The 22,554-nt window shown below is 35.5% G+C and overlaps 1 protein-coding gene across 1 annotated transcript in view; it reads left to right on the top strand.

Annotated features, from left to right (window-relative positions):
- KIAA1429 (KIAA1429 ortholog) overlaps positions 1-21,559 on the top strand; it is a 57,476-nt gene extending 35,917 nt beyond the window's left edge. Inside the window, exons 16-23 of the mRNA XM_008582473.1 lie at positions 2,077-2,209; positions 13,266-13,418; positions 13,891-14,051; positions 14,965-15,061; positions 17,508-17,674; positions 18,136-18,467; positions 19,568-19,711; positions 20,389-21,559. Coding sequence (XP_008580695.1) covers positions 2,077-2,209; positions 13,266-13,418; positions 13,891-14,051; positions 14,965-15,061; positions 17,508-17,674; positions 18,136-18,467; positions 19,568-19,711; positions 20,389-20,543 — 1,342 coding nt within the window. The 3' untranslated portion in view covers positions 20,544-21,559. The remainder of the gene's footprint in view (positions 1-2,076; positions 2,210-13,265; positions 13,419-13,890; positions 14,052-14,964; positions 15,062-17,507; positions 17,675-18,135; positions 18,468-19,567; positions 19,712-20,388) is intronic.
- The last annotated feature ends 995 nt before the right edge of the window (positions 21,560-22,554 follow it).

Raw genomic sequence — 22,554 nt, 5'->3', positions numbered from 1 at the left:
GTCTGTATGTGGGATCCGAACCCTCGGCGGGAGCGCTGCCGCGCTTCCCAAGCGGCGCACTGTAGCAGTGCGCCACCGGGCCGGCCCCCTACTTGATTTTTTAAAAAAAGATTATATCCAGTAAAATTTATGTTTTGTGTTGTACGGTTCTGTGGATTTTACAAATGCTTAGAGTCATGTGTTTATCAGCGGTATTCCATTCAGTTCCATCATCCCTACGTTCTAGCATGCTACCCTTTTATAGACAACTCCTGTACCTAACGTTAGCAACCACTGGTCTATTTTACTCTATATTCTTTTGCTTTTTTCATAATATCATATAAATGAAATCATACGACATGTGCCCTTTTGGGTCTGGCTTCTTTCATTTAGCAAAATGCATTTAAGATTCATCTATTTAGTTGCATGAATCAGTAGTTTTTTTCTTTTTTATTGGTGAGTAGTATTCCAACACTCTGGGTTGTTTCTAATTTTTGGTGGTTATGAATAAAGCTGCTGTGAACCTTTACTTAAATACAGTATTTTTGTGTGAATCTACTTTCATTTTTCTTGGGTAGAAACCTAGGAGTGAGGGCCGGCCCGGTGGCGCACTGCTACAGTGCACCGCTTGGGAGCGCGGAGGCGCTCCCGCCGAGGGTTCGGATCCCACATACAGACCGGTTCCCACTCACTGGCTGAGCGAGGTGCGGCGCAACACCGAGGGTTGCGATCCCGTTGCCGGTCCGGTACGGGCGCAACACTGAGGGTTGCGATCCATTGCCGGACATGAAAAAAGACAAAAAAAGGAAAAAAGGAAAAAAAAAAAAAAAGAAACCTAGGAGTGGGATTACTGGGTCATATGGTAGGTATATGTTTAACCTTATAATAAACTGCCAAACTGCTTTCCAAAGTGGATATACCATTTTGCATTCCCACCAGCAATGTCTCAGAGTTCCAGTTGCTCGTCATCCTCGCCAGAACTTGGTATTACCATTAAAAAAAAAAAAAAATTTTAGACATTCTAATAGGTAGGTATTGGGCTCCAATTTTTCATAGACCTATGACTTACTTGCTTAAGGTTGTATGTAGTGGCTAGTAATTGGTATAGTACAATTTTGAACCCTTGCTTTTTTCATTAACAGTATTCTCTGTATTTAATCTCATTCCTGTTTGTTGTGCCTTTCCGTTTTGATATAAAGTTCTCAAGGGCAGGAGTCTCATCTTTCTCTTTTTTTGTATTGTGTTATAGCTTAATGGACATAATTGAATATAAGAATAGTTTGCTCTTGAAATTCTTTTTTGATTAACTAAGAACTATGTAAATCCATAGAATAATTTTAGCAGGACTATACAAGGGTACTTCAAGAAGTTTGTGGAAGAACAGAATTAAAAGATTATACAAATCTTTCCGTGAACTTTTTGAAGTACCCCCATACATTGTCAAGATTTTAGATATGTTGTACTGAAATCTTTCTGTATTAGGGGTTGGCAAACTGGCCCACAGGCCAAATCCAGCCTGCTGCCAGTTTTTGTAAATAAAAATTTTTTGGAATGCAGCCATCATTTATGTATTTTGTAAGATTCCACTATACCAACAGAGTTCAGTAGTGGTGACTGAAATTGCTGTTGTGTAAAAGAGATAGCTGAGTTGTATATGGCCTGCAAAGCCTAAAATATTTAGCATCTGGCTGTTGACCTCTGCTCTATACCCTTGATTTCCTTCTGTTCGATTACATTGTCATAAGGATAGTCATTTTTTGTAGTTATTAAGTTAATTAGGTTCTCTGGGCAGGCTTATGAGACAGCTGTAACCTTCTTATGTTAGAGAAATCCTCAGGTTATAAAAAATTTAAAAATAGGGAACTAGCAAGTTTCTTGTACTGAATTTTTTAGTTTACTATTTGGGGGAAGTTTTTCTTAGTTGGTAACTATAGATACTGTTTACTTATATTGTTTGTGTACACAGACATACCAAAGTACTTTTTACATTTTTGAAAATGGTAGATTAAATTTGTCTGAACTTAGTTCATTTCTCGTACTAGTTTTATATGCTCATATATTAAGAGAATATCTCCTCTTTCTTTTCTTTATTTACAGTTCTTTAAGGAAAAACAGTAGTGCTCTGCATAGTTTACTGAAACGAGTGGTCAGTACATTTAGTAAGGACACAGGAGAACTTGCATCTTCATTTTTGGAATTTATGAGACAAATTCTTAACTCCGATGCATTGGTAAGTGCGTGTATGTATATATTTGTTGTTTCTTAAATTTACAAACTTTGTCATAAATTAGAAAATCACTTTAGTTAAATATTCCGGAAGTTAGAGTAGTGTTTTTTTTTCTGTGCCCTCATCCCACTGTAAATATAGGTTTTTGACTTATTAAAAAATAGGTGTTTAAGAGTAGAATATATTTAACTCTTCATTAATTTAGTAGGCATCATTAATTTGTGAATACTCTATGACTTCGCAACTTAAATAGAGAAAAATACTACCTATAGTGCCCTCATTTTAAAATAATTCTTGACATTGAGTTACCTTGCTAGGGAAACTCAGAATAGTCAAGTTTTGTCAGTCTTCTTAATTTACTTGTTGCTTAAGTGAACGTTTACTGATTGTATTTTGGATGTTGTGATTTGGGGCTCACTGTAAAGTTTATTATATACTTGAGTATTTGGATCCATCATAGATATGAATTAAAGATTATTTCCCTGACTGTAAAATCTTACTGTTAAAATGTAACTAAGACTTCTCTCATTAGTGTTTTCCAAAATCACGGTATATTACCGAAACAATTTCAGAAGCCATTAATAGGCCTGCCTTTAAAAAGTGTTTGGGATCAAATAAGTTTGGAAATGTGTCCTCTGGTAGAGCTTAACTGTACTTATTAGTATGTTAAAAGTTCTAAGAGATCCTGGGGTGTTTTATGGCGGTGTAATCTAGCTTTGCCTAAATGTATTGCCGGCGAAATAGTTTTGCATGTGTGTGTACATATCCTATGGGTCAATTTATACTCCATCACCAATGGTTTAAGAAATTCACCTTATATTTAAGATTTTTATTTGGGCAGAGTTGTAGAGGATCTGTTTAGTACAGTGTTACCAAAATAAACATAGTACAGGATTTCATAAGAAAAATAAATTTACCATTTAGTGTGTTCTCTCTTATGCATGAAATTTATATTGAGAATATTTAATCCAGTAAGCCCTTCTTGGCTGCCCGTTGTATTTGTAGTTATTGTCTTGCCAGTTTTATTGGCAAGTTATTGTTTGTCTTTTGTCATATCTAGTTTATTAAAGTGATTACATTTACCAGATGCTTTGATTTTGAAACACTGGCATATTTAACCATAGGGGTGTAGCTGCCCTAAAGAGATTTAAGTTTTACTTGATAGAAGACTACTTATTGGTTTTATTAGATCATAAGTGACATGTTGTTAACAAATCAGTTTGACAGATTTTCTTCACATGTCATCAGTTAAACAGTTCCTGATCAAAAACTACTAACCAGTGTTCATTCATGTTATCTGCAATTTGCTGGGCCCTCAGGACTGCTAATTAATATGTTTATTTATCCCACATCAGTACATTTCCTCTTCTTACCTCCTTCATAGAGAAGATCAAGGCCATCCTGTTTAACTTCTAAATCCTTTCACTTCCCATTAGATTATTTCCCTGTTCATTGTAATCTGTTGTTTTCTTCCTTAATCAGAGAAAAATGTACCCCTGCATCACTTCATTTCTATTTGTGACTTGGATCCTGTTCTGATATTTTTCCTGATTCCTTTTCCATCTCTTGTCTTCCTTTGCCCTTAGTTAATGGATAGAGTCTCGGAATATCTAGAATCTAATTTATTGGCTTCTCCATAAACTTGATTCATCTTTTATGTGCCTTACCTTTATACCGTTGATCTTCCCTCACCTCCAAGATAGAAATCATAAAATAGTAGCTAACTTTCCCCCTGTTCATCGTCTTTAGCAGCTGCTTATTCTTGTCAGTTTAATTCATAAAACTTTTCGTACTTTATTCACTGTATTTTGTTTTCACCACCATTACCATAGATTTCTCCTTCTTGCTCCTTTTTTTTTTTTTTTACCATTTTTTATTGATGTAATTCATATACCATAAAATTCACCCTTTAAAACTGACAAGTCATTGTTTTTAGTATATTCATAGAATCATGTAGCGATTACCACTATCTAATTTTATAACATTTTCATCACCACCACCCCCAAAACCCCCCATACCCATTAGCAGAAACTACCTTTCCCCTTCTCCCCTATCCCTAACAACCACTAATCTGTTTTCTTTTTTTTTTTTTTGTCTTTTGTCTTTTTTTCCGTGTCCGGCAACGGATCGCAACCCTCAGTCTTGCCCCCGTACCGGACCGGGGACCGGCAACGGGATCGCAACCCTAGGTGTTGCTCCCGCGCCTCGCTCAGCCAGTGAACGGGAACCGGTGTGTATGTGGGATCCGAACCCTCGGGTGGGAGCGCCACCGCGCTTCCCAAGCGGCGCACTATCCAGTGCGCCACCAGGCCGGCCCCACTAATCTGTTTTCTGACTTTATGTTAGTTTTTGCCAAAAGGCTTTTGGGATTTTTTTTTTTTTTTTTTTGACCAGTAAGGGGATCACAACCTGCGGCATGGTGTCGTCCTCACCAGGCTCAGCCAGTGAGCGTACCAGCCATCCCTATATAGGATACGAACCGGCAGCCTTGGCACTACCAGTGCTGCACTCTTCACAAGTGAGCCACACGGCTGGCCCAAGGCTTCTGGGATTTTGATTGGAACATTTTTTTTTTTTTTTTGGTCTTTTGTCTTTTTTCGTGTCCGGCAACGGATCGCAACCCTCAGTGTTGCCCCCGTACCGGACTGGGGACCGGCAACGGGATTGCAACCCTCGGTGTTGCTCCCGCTCCTCGCTCAGCCAGTGAGCGGGAACCGGTCTGTATGTGGGATCCGAACCCTCGGGCGGGAGCGCCGCCGCGCTTCCCAAGCGGCGCACTATCCAGTGCGCCACCGGGCCAGCCCCGATTGGAACATTTTTGATTGAATCTGTAGATGAATTTTGGGAGTATTACTGTGTTAATAGTATTAAGTTTTCTTTTTTTTTCTTTTTTTTTGCCTTTTTCGTGACCAGTAAGGGGATCGCAACCCTTGGCTTGGTGTCGCCCACACCGTGCTCAGCCAGTGAGCGCACTGGCCAGTCCTATATAGGATCCGAACCCGCGGCGGGAACGTCGCTGCGCTCCCAGCGCTGCACTCTCCTGAGTGTGCCATGGGGTCGGCCCAATAGTATTAAGTTTTCTTATCCATGGACATGGGCTGTCATTCCATTTATTTAGGTCATCTTTAATTTCTTTCTGTGATGTTTTGTAGCTTTCAATGTACAAGTCTTGTATGTCTTTTGTTAAATTTATGCCCCTGACATGGGAAGTGTTTTGTTTTTTATTTTTATTTATTTTTTATGATATTATAAATGGAATTGTTTTCTTAATTTTATATCTGGATTCTTGATTGTTAATGTTTAGAAATATAATTTGTATATCGATACTGTGTCTTGTGACCTTGCTGAACTGAACTTATTGATTAGTTCTAATAGCTTTTTAGTGTATTCCTTAGGATTTTTTATATACACAAGATCATGTCATCTACAAATAGAGATAGCTTTACTTCTTTTCGAATCTGGATGTCTTTTATTTCTTTTTCTTGCCTAGTTACCCTTGCAAGAACTTCCAGTATAATTGTGAATAGAAATGGCAAGAATGGGTATTTTTGTCTTGTTCCTGATCTTAGGGAGAAGGCTTTCAATCTTTCAGTATTAAATATAAATGTTTGCTGTGGGGTTTTTGGATTGCTCTTTATCAGGTTGAGGAAGTTCCACTCTATTCCTAGTTTAAATGTTTTTAATCATGAAATGTTGGGTATTATCAAATGCATTTTTGTAGTCTGTTGAGATGATCATATAGTTTTTCTCCATATTCTATCAAATGTGGTGTATTATATTGATTTTTTATTTGTTAAACCAACCTTGTATTCCAGGGATAAATCCCACGTCGTCCTGTTGTGTGGTCCTTTTTATATGTTACTGGATTCAGTTTCTTTTATTTTATTGAAGATTTTTGTGTCTATATTCAAAAAGGATCTTGGTCTATAACTTTTTTTTGGACAGTTTATTGAAAGATAGTTGATTATATATATATATACTTGTGGGGTACAGAATTGAATATTGTACATGTGTACAATATGTGGTGTTCAAATTAGGATAATTAGTATACTCGTGTTTACAAAATGTAATCTTTGTGACCCTTAACTAGTTTCTCGCCAACCCCCCTCCCTCTTTCCCGCCTTTAATAACCACAGTTCTGTTCTCTGTCTCTCTTTTTTTTTGAAAGTTTAATGTATTATTTTGATTCTTTCTTTTCTTTTCATTCATTCTTTAGTTTAGCTCCCACTTATGAGTGAGGACATGCAGTATTTCTCTTTCTGTGCCTGGCTTATTTCACTTAACATAATTTTCTTTAAGTTCAACTACGTTGCTGCAAATGGCAGAATTTCATTCTTTTTTTATGGCAGAGTAGTATTCTGTTGGGTATATATACCACATTTTCCTTATCCAGTCATCTGTCAGTGGACATTTAGGTTGATTCCAACTCTTGGCTATTGTAAATAGAGCTGCAGTAAACATAAGAGTGTGGGTATTCCTTCAATATGATGATTTCCATTCCTTTGGGTATATACCGAGCAATGGGATTGCTGGGTTGTATAGCAGTTCTATATGTAGTTGTTGAGAAACCTCCATACCGTTTTCCATAATGACTGCACTACTTTACATTCTCACCAACAGTGTAGGAGGGTTCCCCTTTCTCCACATCCTTGTCAGCATTTGTTATTCTCAGTCTTTTTGATAATAGCCAGTCTAACTGACGTGAGATGATATCTTAGTGTGGTTTTGATTTGCATTTACCTGATGCTGAGTGATATGTTGAGAATTTTTTCATGTGTCTGTTGGCCATTTGTATATATCTTCATATGAGAAATTTCTATTCAGCTCCTTTGCCCATTTTTTAATTTGGTTACTTGTTTTCTTACTGTTGAGTTGTTTGAGTTTTTTGTATATTCTGGATATTAATCCCTTGTCAGTTGCATAGTTTGCAAATATTTTCTCCCATTCTGTAGGTTGTCTTTTCTCTGTTGTTTCTTTAGCTGTGCAGAAACTTTTTAGTTTGATATGATCCCACTTGTTTATTTTTTTCTTTTGTTGCCTGTGCTTTTGGGGTCATATTCTTAATGTCTTTGCCCTGTCCTGTCTTTTCTTTTGATATCTTTTCTGACCTCATTGAGTGAGCTGGAGATGTTCCCTCCTCTTTTATTTTTTGGAAGAGTTTGTGAAGGGTTGTTGTTAATTTTTTAAACATTTGGTAGAATTCACCAGTGAAGCCATCTGGGTCTGGGCTTTTCTTTGTGGGAAGTTTTTTTTTTTTTTTTTGATACTAATTCAGTTGCTTTATTTGATATTCATTTATTCAGATTTTCTATATGTTCTTGAGTCAGTTTTGGTAGTTTGTGTCTTTTTAGGAATTCATTCCTTTACATTCATCTTCATTATCTAACTGATGGCGTACAGTTGTTTGTAGTATTTTCTTATAAACTTAAAAAATTTCTGTAAGGTTGTTAATGGTGCCCCTTTTTTTCATTCCTGATTTTAATAATTTCAGTCTTCTCTTTTTTTCTTCTTTTCTTAGTCTAGCTAAAGGTTTACCAACTCTGTTGATCTTTTCAAATAACCACCTTTTTTTCCCTATTACTTTTGCTTTGCATTTCATTTATTTCAGCTTTATCATTTATTATTTCCTTCCTTCCTTCTTGCTTTGAATTTATTTTGCTATTTTTCTAGTTTTTTAAGGTGGAAGTTTAGGTTATTAATGTGAAATTTTTCTTCTATTTTAATGTGGGCATTTATAGCTATAACTTTCCCTCTGGGCACTGTTTTTGCTGCATCCCATAGGTTTTAGTATTTGTATTTTTATTTTGTTCATTTCAAAGTCTTCTAATTTCCCTTGTGATTTCTTCTTTGTCCCATTGTTTAGTTAGGAATGTGTTTAATTTCTATGTGTTTGTGAATTTCCCAAATTTCCTTTTGTTTTTAGTTTCTAATTTCATTCCATTGTGCTCAGAAGGCATACTTTGATTTCAGTTCTTTCAAATTTATTGAGCCTTGTTTTATAACCTAGCATATGGTCTATCCTGGAGAATGTTCCATGTGTACAAAAGATTGTATCTTCTGCTTCTGTTTGGTGGAATGTTGTATAGATGTCTGTTAGGAGTGGTTGTTTTATAGTTGTTTGTCTTCTCTTTCTTTGTTGATCTTCTGCCTAGTTGTTCTATCCATTATTGAAAGTTGGGATACTAAAATTTTTCAATTATTGAGTTGTCTCCTTTTAATTCTGTTGGTTTTTGTATCTCTGGGCTCTTTGTCAAGTGCATGTATACTAATAATTGTTATGTCTTCCTGACCCTTTTATTATTGTAAAATGTTTCTTTCTTTGTCTCTAGTAACTTTTGTCTAAATGTTTTTGTCCTATTAGTATAGCTACTACAGCAATGTGGTATATATTTTTTCTATTATTTTACTTTCAACCTATTCGTGTCTTTTAATCTAAAGTGTGTCTCTTGTAGATAGCATATAGTTGGATCATGTTTTGTTTTTTACATTCTGTTGATCTCTTTTGATTGTTGTATTTAATTCATTTATGTTCAATTACCAGTAAGGTAGGATTTATGTTGGAAGTTTTACTGTTACTTTCTATATAAATGTTTCTTTGGTTCCTTTTTATCTCAATTATACTTTTTTGTTAAATAGATATTTTTCACTATGCCATGTTAATGTCCTCATTGTTGCTTCATCAATTTTTTTTAGTTATTTTCTTAGCGATTGCCCTGGGGACTACAATGAACACTTAATACAATATAGTTCAGATTAATACCAACTTAATTTCAGTAGTAGTAAATAAGAACTGTTACAATGTAGCTGTGTTCCTTCTCCATTCCTTTGTGCTATTATTGTCATATAAATTACATTTGTATACATTATGAGCTCATCCACACAATTATAGTTGTTTTATTCAGTTGTCTTTTAATTCAGAAAGAAGAAAAGAGTTATAAACAAAAACATTTATACTATCTTTTATATTTTCCTATATAGTTAACCTTTACTGGTGCTCTTTATTTTTTCATATGGATTCATATTACTGTCTAGTGTCCTTTTATTTCATCTGAAGGACTCCCTTTAGTATTTTTTGTAAAGTAGGTCTGCTAGTGACACATTCAATGTTTTTTAATCCAGGAATGTCTTAATTTCTCCAGTTTTGAAGGCTAGTTCTGCTGGTTAGAGGTTCTTGGTTGATAGCCTTTTTCTTTCAGCACTTTGAATATATCTTCCTCTGTATTCTGGCTTCCATGGGTTCTGATGGGAACTCAGCTGTTGATCTCATTGAGGATCCCGTTTATGTGTTGTGTCACCTCTCTCGCCGCTATTAAAATTCTCTCTTTGTCTTTGGCTCTTATTAACAGTTTGATTATAGTGTGTTGTTAAGTGTGGATCTCTGAGGTTATTGTATTCGGAGTTTGTTGAGCCTTTTGGAAGTATAGATTAATGTTTTTCATGAAATTTGGGAAGTTTCCTACCATTCAGATTCTTTCTTCAGATATTCTTCAGATATTCTTTCTGGCTTTTGCTTTCTTTCCTCTTCTTTTGGGACACATATATATGTTGATGATTTTGATGTGTCTCTCAGATCTCTGAGACTATATTTGGTTCTTCATTCCCTTTTCTTTCTGTTCACTGATTCTTTTCTTTGGCCAGCTCAAATCTGCTATTGAACCCCCGCTAGGGAATTTTTCATTTCAGTTATTGTAGTTTTCCACTCCAGAATTTATATTTAGTTCTTTTTTAAAAAAAAAATAATTTTTAGGTCTTTATTTTCTTGCAGACTATTATATCAGTCTTTTTTCTAGTTTCCTTCCAAACATTTACTTCTCTGATACATTCTGAATAGTTCTCTGTGAGTTCATATCTTCCTAAAAGCAAACATCAGATCCTGTTCCTTCATCTTATGATAACTCTTGGTATCTGTAGGATAAATTCCAAACTTTTTAACATGGCATTCAAGAGCATTAACTATTTGCTCAAAAATCTACTTTTGCAAGCATCCCTCCTTAGAAAACATTGGAAACATCATAGAAAACATCAACATGATGATTTCCATTCCATAAATCTCATCTATTTTTATTTCTTTCCTTAGCCATGCTTCTCTTGTTGATGTCTTTCTCTCTGTCTCTCCCTCCTTTTTTGGTCATACTTAATCTGTTCATCAGTGCCTGTTTTAATGCATCCCAATTTGTGAAGTCTTTTGAGACTAAGTTTTCTTCTTTACTCTCCATAGCATGTTACTTGGGTTTCTATTATGTAGATCATTTATCTATTTACCATTTCCTACCCCACTTTCTGAATATTTGCTCAGTTAGGTCATAGACCATGTCTTACTAGTTTTTTTCCCAGATTACTTGTACAGTGTCTTGTACAGTTTAATAGCTGGAGTGTTTGACAGATAAATAAGGAAATTTTAAATGGTGTCACACACAAATTTGATAGAATTGTCCGTTTTCCTGAAACTCTGTAGATTATAGTTTTTAAAATCTTTTACAAATTCTTTGTTACTACTTGTCATAGTAATGTATATACAGAAAACTTGAGAATATGCTAAATTTGATCCAAGATTTTCTGACTACTTTTAATAACAAACAAATAGGTTAGAATTTAAAAGGCGTTCTATTATATTTAAAACTGTTTCTGTTCATAATAATAAAAAAGATAGTATGGAGAGATGAAAATTTTAGATCATTTCAGATATCTTAATTAGTTCATGGTTTTTATCTTTTCCCTCAACAATCTTTTCTTTTTTTTTTTAAATGTGTCAATAAACTTTAGTGACTTTCTGCTTCCTCCAGTCTCCCATCCTTCCCCCTCCCCAGTCTCCCATCCTTCTCCTTCCTCCTTACCACACCTCTTCACTCTTACTTTCTCTTAAAAAGACTGTTTTTTCGAGCAGTTTTAGGTTCACAGCAAAACTGAGTGTAAAGTACAGAAGCACAGAATTCCCATATATCTCCCCCTACCAGCCCCCCCACAACACACAAGCTCACTGTGTACATTTTGTACCATGATACATTTGTTATAGTTATTACCCAAAGTATATAGTTTACATTAGAGTTCAAAGACATTTTTCTTTCTTCCCAATCTGTCTACGTTTTATTTTCTTTCTTATTAGCTAGGACTTCCAGTATGATGTTGAAAAAGAGTGGCAAGACGGCCTTGTTCTTGATACAGTGAGAATGCTTCTAGTTTCTCAGCATTTGGTATGATGTTAGCAATAGGTTTTTTGTAGATGTTCTTTATGAGGTTGAGGAAGTCCCCCTCTATTCTTAGTTTGCTGAGTTTTTATCATAAATGGGTGTGTTGGATTTTGCCAGATTTTTTTCTGTCTCTATTAATGTGATCATGTGGGTTTTCTTCTTTTGCCCTTTGATGAGATAGATTACATTAATTGATTTTAGAATGTTGAACCAGCCTTCCATACCTGGGGTAAATCCCACTTGGTCATGATTTATAGTTCTTTTTATGCATTGTTAGATTTGATTGCTAATGTTTTGTTTAGGATTTTGTCATTATGTTCCTTGTTCCTGAGAGATATTGGTGTATAGTTTTCTTGTGATATATTTGTCTGGTTTTATTATTAGAGTAATGTTGACCTAACAGAATTGGTTAAGAAGTATTCCCTTTGCTTCTATCTTCTGGAAGAGATTGTAGAGAATTGGCATAATTTCTTCCTCAAATGTTTAGTAGAATTCACCAGTGGACCCATCTGGGCCTCCTTCTCTTTTTTTTAACTTGATTATTTGGTATGTTTTCTCTGACCTTTACAAATAGTAATCATTGTAATATTTCTGATTCAACTATACTAAACTTGCCCTCTCTTGGTGAAAGTGGTATGAATAACTAGAAGGGAGGAAAGAAGCCAGATAGAAATCTTGATAATTTGATTAATATACTTATTTCTATAAAATTCGTATCATATGTTAATTTATAAATTTTATCAACCTTTAGAAAACATTTCCTTTCAAGAGAACTCTTTACTTGTTCCTGTCAGTGTACTCTGATTATTTTCAATCATTTACCTTCTTATTCTTTTTTTTCTTTTAAATAAAGCATGGGCTAGTTCACCAAACTATCCCCACCTCCCAACAGAGCAACTAAAACCCTTATAGATCAGTGGTTCATTGAATTTCTTATTAAAACCGTGTATGCTCTCTTCTTTAACACAATGTAAGTCACTTCTAAACCCAGTGTTTCCTGAAAGGAGCAAGTGTGCTTCAGGCATAGTATCAGTTTGAATGGGACTTTGTTAAGAATAGTTTTTATTCAGCCTTCATTGATATTTGATCAGTTAAAGGATAAATGGTATTAGCTCCAAACAAAATTTTAATTGTTTATGCCCTTTTAAAAGTATTAAATCCTGCATCTGGTTTGGGGGGGTGCACTTTTATTTTGTGAGTCTTACTCCTGAATGACCATATTCATTTTGAGCCATTTAAAATAGGGCTGTGTTCTAAAGGTTTCAAACTACTGTTAGATAGGTACATAGCTCTCTACCATAAGTATTCTTTCATATGTGAGAAGATGGATGGTTTAATTGTCATGAACCAAGATTTGTTTTGCTGCATGGATTGTCTAATACTGAAGTATCATCACTCAAATTTATTTTATTTTGTAGCATATTTTTTAAAGCAGAAAATGTTAACTTTTCTATGTGACAGAAAAATGATAGTTTGTTTTCTTTAGTTGTTTGTCTTATCTCCAGAAAGATAATTCAGTTTCTATCAGTTCTTTGTTATAGCAGGCATTTAATTAACTTTTGAGCGTCAATCAGTGTGTTATGTGTCCTACAAGTGCCAGTATATTTGCCATTGGACATTTTGTTGTGAACTCTTTGTGCCAGTAAATTGAATGTATGTGTTTACCTATTTGTTTTGTGAGTTTTACTCAAAGAAAACTTATTTCAGCTTTGAGCTGACTAAATCCTTCTTAAAACTAGCTATTTGTACTGGTATAAAACCAAAACTTTGAGAGGAAGATTGCAGCAAATGGCTTAAATATCTGAATAAGTTTGGAAGCATCTTTGCAAATTTCTCTGCTCTCAAATTTAACTTGTGTGTGACATTTACAGGGATGTTGTGGAGATGATAGTGGTCTCATGGAAGTAGAGGGAGCTCATCCATCACGGACGATGAGTATTAATGCTGCTGAGTTAAAACAGCTTCTACAAAGCAAAGAAGAAAGTCCAGAAAATTTGTTCCTTGAACTAGAGAAGCTTGTTTTGGTAAAAAAAAACAAAACAAAACAAAACAAAACAAAAACAAAATATAAACAGAACTTTCCTGAGACATATTTTCTTCTCAGTTTGACAAATACAAGTGTTTCATAGTGACCTTTTTGAATAATCAACCCTTACCTGGTTATTTATACCGTTTCAGATAACTCTTTGAATTAATAATTTGGAGTGAAGTCCTCCATATTGTTACGAATCTTAAGGAGTAAATGTAGGCAGTACTTTTTGAATTTTCTATTTTTTGGATGCAGGGCACACCCTGTTGCCATTGTTTAGAAATAAAATAAGTGTTTTTGCTGTTTGTTTTATTTTAATATGTTTAATGTTCAGTTGATAATTTCTTGATGGTGCTCCAATTTCTTAGTAAAATAATACAGCCTTTTCTATTAAAGAGTCTGTAGATTATGGTCATAAGTATTCAAGTTTACCTGCACCTTCTTATTCTGCCTTTGTTTATATCTAGGAACATTCAAAAGATGATGACAATCTGGATTCTTTGTTGGACAATGTAGTCGGAATTAAGCAGATGCTAGAGTCATCAGGTGATCCTTTACCTCTCAGTGACCAGGATGTAGAACCAATACTTTCAGCTCCAGAATCTCTCCAGAATCTGTTTAACAATAGGTAAAAAAAGCAAAGTTTTGTGATTGAGTAGGTATTGTTTATATAATAGCTGGAGTATAAAGAGGGTCAACAAACTTTTTTTTTAATAAAGGGTCAGGTAGCAAAAATTCTAGGCTTTGCAGGCCACATATAGCTTCTATTGCATAGTCTTCTGTAGTTTTTTGTTTCTTTTGTTTTTTCTTTTAAACTTTTGAATATATACAAACTATGCTTAGCTTGCAGGCGGTACAAAAACAGGCTGGCAGAATGAACCATAGTTTACTGATCTCTGGTCTAGAGGATATATATCTCCATATTTGGAGCACTATATAGCATGATGACCATTAAATGTAATAGGATTAGTTTCTGTATTTAGAAAAATTAAATATGGGCAGTTTCTGTACAGATTGATAGAGTGCCATAAGCTTGCCTTTTGGTAATAAAACCATGGATTTGTTTTATTTTACTGAAAGATCAAAATTTGTTACAGTAGGCTTAGTTTCCAAGTTACTGGTTTTTAAGGATACTAAATTCTTGAATAGCTTTTTTTTTTTTTTTTCCTTTTTGTCTTTTTTTCGTGACCGGCAACGGATCACAACCCTCAGTGTCGCGCCCGTACCGGACCGGGACCGGCCACGGGATCGCAACCCTCGGTGTTGCTCCCGCCCCTCGCTCAGCCAGTGAGCGGCCGGTCTGTATGTGGGATCCGAACCCTCGCGGCGGGAGTGCCACCGCGTTTCCCAAGTGGCGCACCATAGCAGTGCGCCACCGGGCCGGCCCTTGAATAGCTTTTTGAAGGAGTCTTTTCATGTGTTAATTTTAGATATTCAGAGGATAATATTTTTAATTGTAACTTGTAGATTTTACTTAGAAAATAAGCTAAAATATTCAATTTTGCAGTTCTGATTTTCACCAAATACTTTTTTTGTTCTAGGACTGCATATGTTCTAGCTGATGTCATGGATGATCAGTTGAAATCTATGTGGTTCACTCCATTTCAGGCTGAAGAGATTGATACAGATCTGGACTTGGTATAAATGATTTTATTACTAAATATTTAGAAAATGGTTCATGTTATTTTTGTTTGTTTTCTTTGTATATTATTAGCATTATAATAGTTGACATATTATACGACTGTTAAAGTCCACTTGGGGACTGGTACTACATTATTTTTATGCCACTTGCCTACTTAATGACATCCAGAACTCTCAATTTTTTATGCTACTTGTCTTTCTAGTTAGTGATCTGTATTTTGGGAGTGTGACTTTTAAGCGAAAAATCACAACTTTGCATAAGTACTCTAAAGCAGTATGTTTTCTAATACCAGTATGGTATAGAATAAAGTATCCCACAAAATAGTTCATTCTTGCATTCTTGCAGAGAGGAATGGTGTGGTATCTACTCTTAGTTTGGAAACTTATAAAGAGTATATGTATTATAGTATGAGTGGGAATTGACATTTTAAACATAATGCTTGAATAAGTCTATAATTAAAGATTTAAAATTTAATGCACTAGGTTTTTATGCTTCTCAGAGGTGTTTTAGGGAGGATGAGTTTAGCTATGTCTTCTTGTACCATATATTTGTTATTTTCTTGATCAGAGAAACATTTGGGTATTCCCTGGTCCAAAATATGCTAGTGTTCATCATGTGTAATAAAACTGAAAAGAATGATTAGCTTCATATTTAAGGTATATTTAGTGTATAGATGACTGCCTTTCCTTTTACTAAAAACCATATACAGTTCAATTAAAATTGCATTGAAGAATTAATTTTTTTAAATGTAAATTGTTTAGTGATTCTTCAGAACTGTTCTGTGCAGTGGAACTTTATGCAGTGATAGAAATGTTCTGAAATCTGCCCTGTGCAGTACAGTAGCCACTAGCCTCATATGACTGTCATGCAGTTGGAATGTGGCCAGGGCCAGAGTGACTAAGGAACTGAATTTTATTTTATTTTATTATTATTTTTTTTTCCTTTTTGTCTTTTTTCGTGACCGGTAACGGGATCGCAACCCTCAGTGTTGCGCCCATACCGTGACCAGCAACGGGATCGCAACCCTCGGTGTCGCGCCTGCACCGCGCTCAACCAGTAAGCGGACCAGTCTCTGTATGGGATCCGAACCCTCGGCGGGAGTGCCGCCATGCTCCCAAGCGCCACACTCTACCGAGTGCGCCACCGGGCCGGCCCAAGAAATGAATTTTGTTTTGATTTAATTTTAATTAATTTTAATTTAAATAGGTACATGTGGTTAATGGCTACCATATTGGGCTGCACAGGTCTAAAATATTTGTGTTAGAAGTTGTTCTGTTTTGGGCTGGCCCCGTGGCTCACTCGGGAGAGTGCGGTGCTGGTAGTGCCGAGGCCATGGGTTCGGATCCTATATAGGGATGGCCGGTGTGCTCACTGGTTGAGTGTGGTGCAGACCACACCATGCCGAGGGTTGTGATCCCCTTACCGGTAAAAAAAAAAAAAAAAAGTTCTTTTTATAACTTTAAGTTGAATCATAATCATAACTGTCTTTCAATGATAATTGTTGCCTTACATGGTTAGAGAAATTTTAGGTCTCTCATTTGATAAATTCGAATAAAACCTATATAAATTTAATTTTGATTTCTCTGAAATTAAGCTTAGGTTGGAACCTCTTTAAATGCATAGAACTGTTGGGAATCTGTGGCACAGAATATTATAAAAGAAATGTTGACTACAGAAGGCCAGCAGAGTGTGTTATTTTGAGATTCTTTTGGAGAAGTTAAGGGGATATTACAGTGTTAATTTATATAGAGAAATCCTGAGTTCTTTGTTAGACAGCAAAGGTCTCCTAGATTAATAGCCCTGCTTTGAAGAATGCCCCCCACACAGAGAAAAGGTAGCTGTTTTAGTCCGTTTTGTGTTGCTATAACAGAATACCTGAGCCTGGGTAATTTATACAGAAAAGAAGTTTATTTGGCTTACGATTCTGGGACAGCTGCATCTGTCACGGGCCTCAGGCTGCTTCTACTCATGGCGGAAAAGCAGCAGGCAGCCAGTGGGTACAAGCAGATCACATGGCAAGAGGAAGCAAGAAAAAGAGGCAAGAGGAGGTGCCAGGGTCCTTTAAACAATCAGTTCTCGTGGGAACTAATAGAATGGAGAACTCACTCACTACCCCTCCTCCCCCAGGGAGAGCATTAATCCATTCATGAGGGATCCGCCCCCATGACTCAGTCAGGGTCCAACACTGCCACATTGGGGATCAAATTTCCACATGAGTTTTGGAGGGGACAACACATCCAAACTCCATCAGTAGCTGAATTCCTAAGGTTTTTTTTTTAAACTACCAATGATGTTGCTTTCTGAAACAATGAGAGGAAGATATAAATCTATAATTTATTTGTCATGAGAGTCAAATATAATTTGTAGGTAATAAGAATTTCTGTATTCAAATGTTAAATTGTTACATTTACTATGTGTTTTGTTTCATTTTTATGCCTACAGGTAAAGGTTGACTTAATTGAGCTCTCTGAAAAATGCTGTAGTGATTTTGATTTGCACTCAGAATTAGAGCGCTCATTTTTGTCAGAACCATCATCTCCTGGAAGAACCAAGACTACTAAAGGATTCAAACTTGGGAAGCACAAGCATGAGACCTTTATAACTTCAAGGTAAAATTTATTCCACTGAAGATCTTGATTGTGGTCATGTAAGCTTCTTTATTTTAATGTATTTTACGATAGACACATGACTGTTAAACAAAAAAAGAAATTGACATAGCACTTGAATCATGAATATTGTTTGGATTTGTTTTTTTAAAGAAAATAATTTGGCCAGGACATACCCAGTATATTTGATATATTGTTCTTTATGAGAGTTTGGAAGGTTTGAACAGTAAGTGAACTGGATTATTTAAAAAAAAATTGTTAGTGATATCAATAAAATGTGATTACCATTCTTAGCTAGTTTGTAATATTATCCCAGAAAGTAATATAGATATTTGCAAAGTTAACAATTTGAATAAGAAAAAATTGAAAGCTGGCTTTCAATATTGCAAAGATTGACTATTCTATTTTCACGGGAAATATGAAAAAAAAGAAAAATTTTTCATGGAGTGTTTTTGTTTTAATAGTGGAAAATCTGAGTACATTGAACCTGCCAAACGAGCTCATGTTGTGCCACCACCAAGAGGAAGGGGCAGGGGAGGATTTGGACAGGGTATACGACCCCATGACATTTTTCGTCAGAGAAAACAGAATACAAGTAGACCACCATCTATGCATGTGGATGACTTTGTTGCAGCTGAAAGTAAAGAAGTGGTGCCTCAAGATGGGATACCCCCACCAAAACGGCCCCTCAAAGTGTCACAGAAGATTTCTTCTCGTGGTGGGTTTTCAGGCAATCGAGGAGGACGGGGTGCTTTTCATAGTCAAAATAGGTTTTTCACACCGCCTGCTTCAAAAGGTAACTACTTGTGTGTGTGTTTTAATGGGATAGGATATTGGAATACTAAAATATTGAATGGAAGTGATTGAGACAGAAGAAATTCATTCATGTAAAGTATTTTTCTGTCACTACAGTTGAGCTGCCTCTAGACTAGTGGTATTATTTGCAGAGTACTCTATTAAGTAGGAAAAAAACACCTTTTTTAAAAAAAGTTGACTTTTGATAAATTGCACTTTTTTTTTTTTCCTTTTTGTCTTTTTTTGTGACCAGCAACGGATCGCAACCCCCAGTGTCGCGCCCGTACCTCACTCAGCCAGTGAGCGGCCGGTCTGTATGTGGGATCCGAACCCTCGGCGGGAGCGCCGCTGTGCTCCCAAGCGGTGCACTGTAGCGGTGCACTGTAGCAGTGCGCCACCAGGCCGGCCCTAAATTGCACTTTTAGTAACGAGTTTAAAAGAAGTCTTTACTAATTATTGTCTTTTTTACATTGAGAATTTTTATTTATCCTTTCTAATATCCATATATTATTTTCACAGTTGTATTAAATGAATTTCCTTAAGATTGTTCTGTGTAGTTTACCACTGATTCTCTTATCTACTTGCTTCCTAATGTTATATTTAATCTAAATAGTTTCAATGTTTTAGAAACTGTCTGAGTATATTTATAGTAATTGTACTTTACTAGTGAAATTGATGACACGTTTTCATACCTGCTGAGTTAGGAGGGTAGGAATGAAAGAGAATAGGACCTTACCTTAATAGCAAACACTTACAATAGGTGTGTCAGGAACTATTATAGGTATTGCATATATAATAATACCCTCACATCAACCCCATAAGGTAGGTTCTGTTAGTACCCCCTCTTTACAGAAGAGAAAATTGTCAGACAGCTGAGCAGGACACATAAATATAAGTGGTGGAACCAGTATTTGAACCCTGGCAGTCTGGCTCTAGAGCTTTCACCACTGTGTGATGCTGCCACTATGTAGTAAATTTAATTTACAGAATTTCAGTGTCTCTTTCATTACTTTTGAAGGTTAAGAAAAACTTACCAAATCTTCCTTAATCAAATTGAAGTTGTGTAAAAAAGTAGATTTTGATTGTATTGTTTGCGTTTAGGAAACTATAGTCGTCGGGAGGGAACAAGAGGCTCCAGTTGGAGTGCTCAGAATACTCCTCGTGGAAATTACAACGAAAGTCGTGGAGGCCAGAGCAATTTTAACAGGGGCCCTCTTCCACCATTACGACCACTTAGTTCTACAGGTAAACATCCTCCCTGCTTGATATTGCTGAAGAGAAGGGAAGTGAATTCCTCCCTTTTAAATTGCTGAATGTCATATATATACTTTTATTCTGGGAATAATATTTTAAAGTGTAGACTTACAATTCTAAAGTTGAGTTTATATCTGTGAATGAATGCCCAGGGTACATCTTCTGTAAAAATAATCAAAATTTTAGATTCTGAAGTGTTTGTATAATTTGAACAGTTTCATGGTGATATGCTCTATTTTTATATTTTAATAATGAAAGCCAATCCTTAAGGTACTTTTTTAACCACAGGCATTTTAATAACAGAGATATCTTTATACAGTATATTCTGTTTTTGTTTACAGTATTGTCTGTGTATATAAGCACATAATTTTTTTTGAAAATAAGATTACTATAACAAGTCCAGAATTCTGCTTGTCACAAGTAGCTTTTGGTTTCAAATGCACATTTTTTAAGTAATAGTTTTATTTTGGATTATAATTGTCACATATCATACAGTTTATTTATTTAAAGTATACAGTTCAGTAGTATAGCACAATCACTGAGGTTTGCACATGAGTTTTAAAAGAGCTAAGAGTAATTCTTTGTTTGAGCTCAGTGTCATATATTAGTATTTAAATAGTGGGAAAGGAAAGGACGTTGGAACTGAATACCATGTTCTTTTTTTATAGGCTACCGCCCAAGTCCCAGGGACCGTGCTTCCAGAGGTCGTGGGGGACTTGGACCTTCCTGGGCTAGTGCAAATAGCGGCAGTGGAGGCTCAAGAGGAAAGTTTGTTAGTGGAGGCAGTGGTAGAGGTCGTCATGTACGATCCTTTACACGATAAAAATGCTTTTGGGAACATCCTAAGTGTATATGAACATTTCATGAGGACAATAAAAATAAATCATTGAAGGACCAATTTAGACTTAGCAATTATCTGGAGACATCTGAGAGAATATTTTTATCTGAAGAAAGCAGATTTTGTTTGATACCTAACACGAGATTTCAATAAAAATACAAACTTTTTAATGTATGTTTGTATATATTTTTCCCCTTTTTATATGACTATTTATTTAGAAAATTTCTAGGTAGAAAGAAATGTTTTGTATTTTTCAAGCCTATACCACAGATGTGCCCAAACTTTCTCAGCCTATGGCACCCTTTAATGTTTCAGTAATTTTTTCACAGCTCACCTAGGCCAAAAGAAATACCTAATACTTCGGTTTATTAAGCAGTTAGGTCCAGACAACTTAATAAGAATTTATGTCATCACCTCTCGTAACAGTGGACACTGCACAACATCTCAGATCTTGGAATTAGTATCATTTCCTATTCCATTATGCTTCTTGCACAGTACTTTTTATTAAACTGTGGAAAACCGAGTTTTACAAAGATATGCTGTCATGGAAAGGAATATAATGCTATCTAACGTTGAAAATGTAAACTACCTCGAACTAGTAGTTTGTGTGGTGTCCAACAGGTATTGCTATGTTTCCCTCAAAAACTTAAAATATCCTGTGTTACCCTTGTTAACTTACTAAAGTGCCCTGGTATACAAAAAGAAACAAAACATTCATTTCATTTATGTTAGAAATTCAAACTTACTTTGTGTTTCAGCTTTGGACCTACTGATGCTATTTTATTATGCAATTATTTAAAGCCTAAAATAAGGCATATCCTAATGCTGTTATTTTGGGAATCAGAAACGTCTGATAAAAGCTGGACTTTATATACAGAAATAAAGTTATGACTTTGAGAAAGTAGCCATATTTTCCCCAAGGTATGTCTTAACACACTGAGCCTATGTAACTGGTGTAAAATATAGAGTTCTCTCAAATAAAAAGGAGTGTATGAGCCTCATTCCATCCTTTCGTCACTCTCTGTTTTGGGGAACTATTTGTGAGTAAATAGAAAGTTTCTGTTTATTAGGAAAATACCTAATGAAAGCTCAGGTGTAAAGATTTTGATGTTTAAGTGAAAGGTAATGGCATCAAGAGTTGGGATCCCCATACTAACCAGCCACCAAAAAAAAAAAAAAAAAAGGAAAAGAATGTGGTTCAAGAACTAGGACTATATTTCTTAAAAGTACCTCTAGTACTAACTGAATGATGAAAACAAGTGAACCAGCTGTGCCAAAAACAAAAAACCAACCAGATGTCTTAATTTGCTAATGCTGCTGTAACAAAATACCATAGACTGTGTGGCTTAATCAACAGAAATTTATTTCTCACAGTTCTGAGGTTTGGAAGTCCAAGATCAAGGTGCCAGCATAGTTGGATTCTGGTGAGGGCACTATTCCTGGCTTGTAGACAGCTGTCTTCTCGTTGTGTGCTCACAACTCTTTCCTTGGTGCCCTGCTTGGGGAGAGAGAGAGCTCTCATGTCTCTTCCTTGTCTTACAAGGACACTAATCCCATCATGAAAGTCGCACCCTTATGACCTAATCTAAACCAAATTACCTCCCAAAGGCCCCACCTCTTAATACCATTATCCTGGGAGGTTTAGGGCTTCAACATAGAAATTTTGGGAAACAGACATTCAGCCCAAACACCAAAATAACATAAACTCCCATCAATCCTGAAACATAAGAGGCTCATGTTCTCTAAAGATACATTTTACACATCAGGTATAATTTGAAGTTTGCCCCTAATGTCTGACAAATAAATACATGTAAAAGTAGTTAATGTTTCTTAAATATGTTTCCTAAGTAACATATGACTATACAAAGGGGTCTTCAGAAAAGTTCATGGAAAAATTTCATATTGTCTTTTAATTCTATTTTTCCACAAACTTTTTGAAGTACCCTCGTATGTAGATACATAATTTCTTGATTTGTTTTTTAGCATTAGGCTGAAT

The sequence above is a fragment of the Galeopterus variegatus genome, unplaced genomic scaffold (genome assembly GCF_000696425.1).
Source record: "Galeopterus variegatus unplaced genomic scaffold, G_variegatus-3.0.2 Scaffold2623, whole genome shotgun sequence".
Taxonomy (NCBI): Eukaryota; Metazoa; Chordata; class Mammalia; order Dermoptera; family Cynocephalidae; genus Galeopterus; species Galeopterus variegatus.
This window is presented reverse-complemented; position numbering and strand designations above follow the sequence as displayed.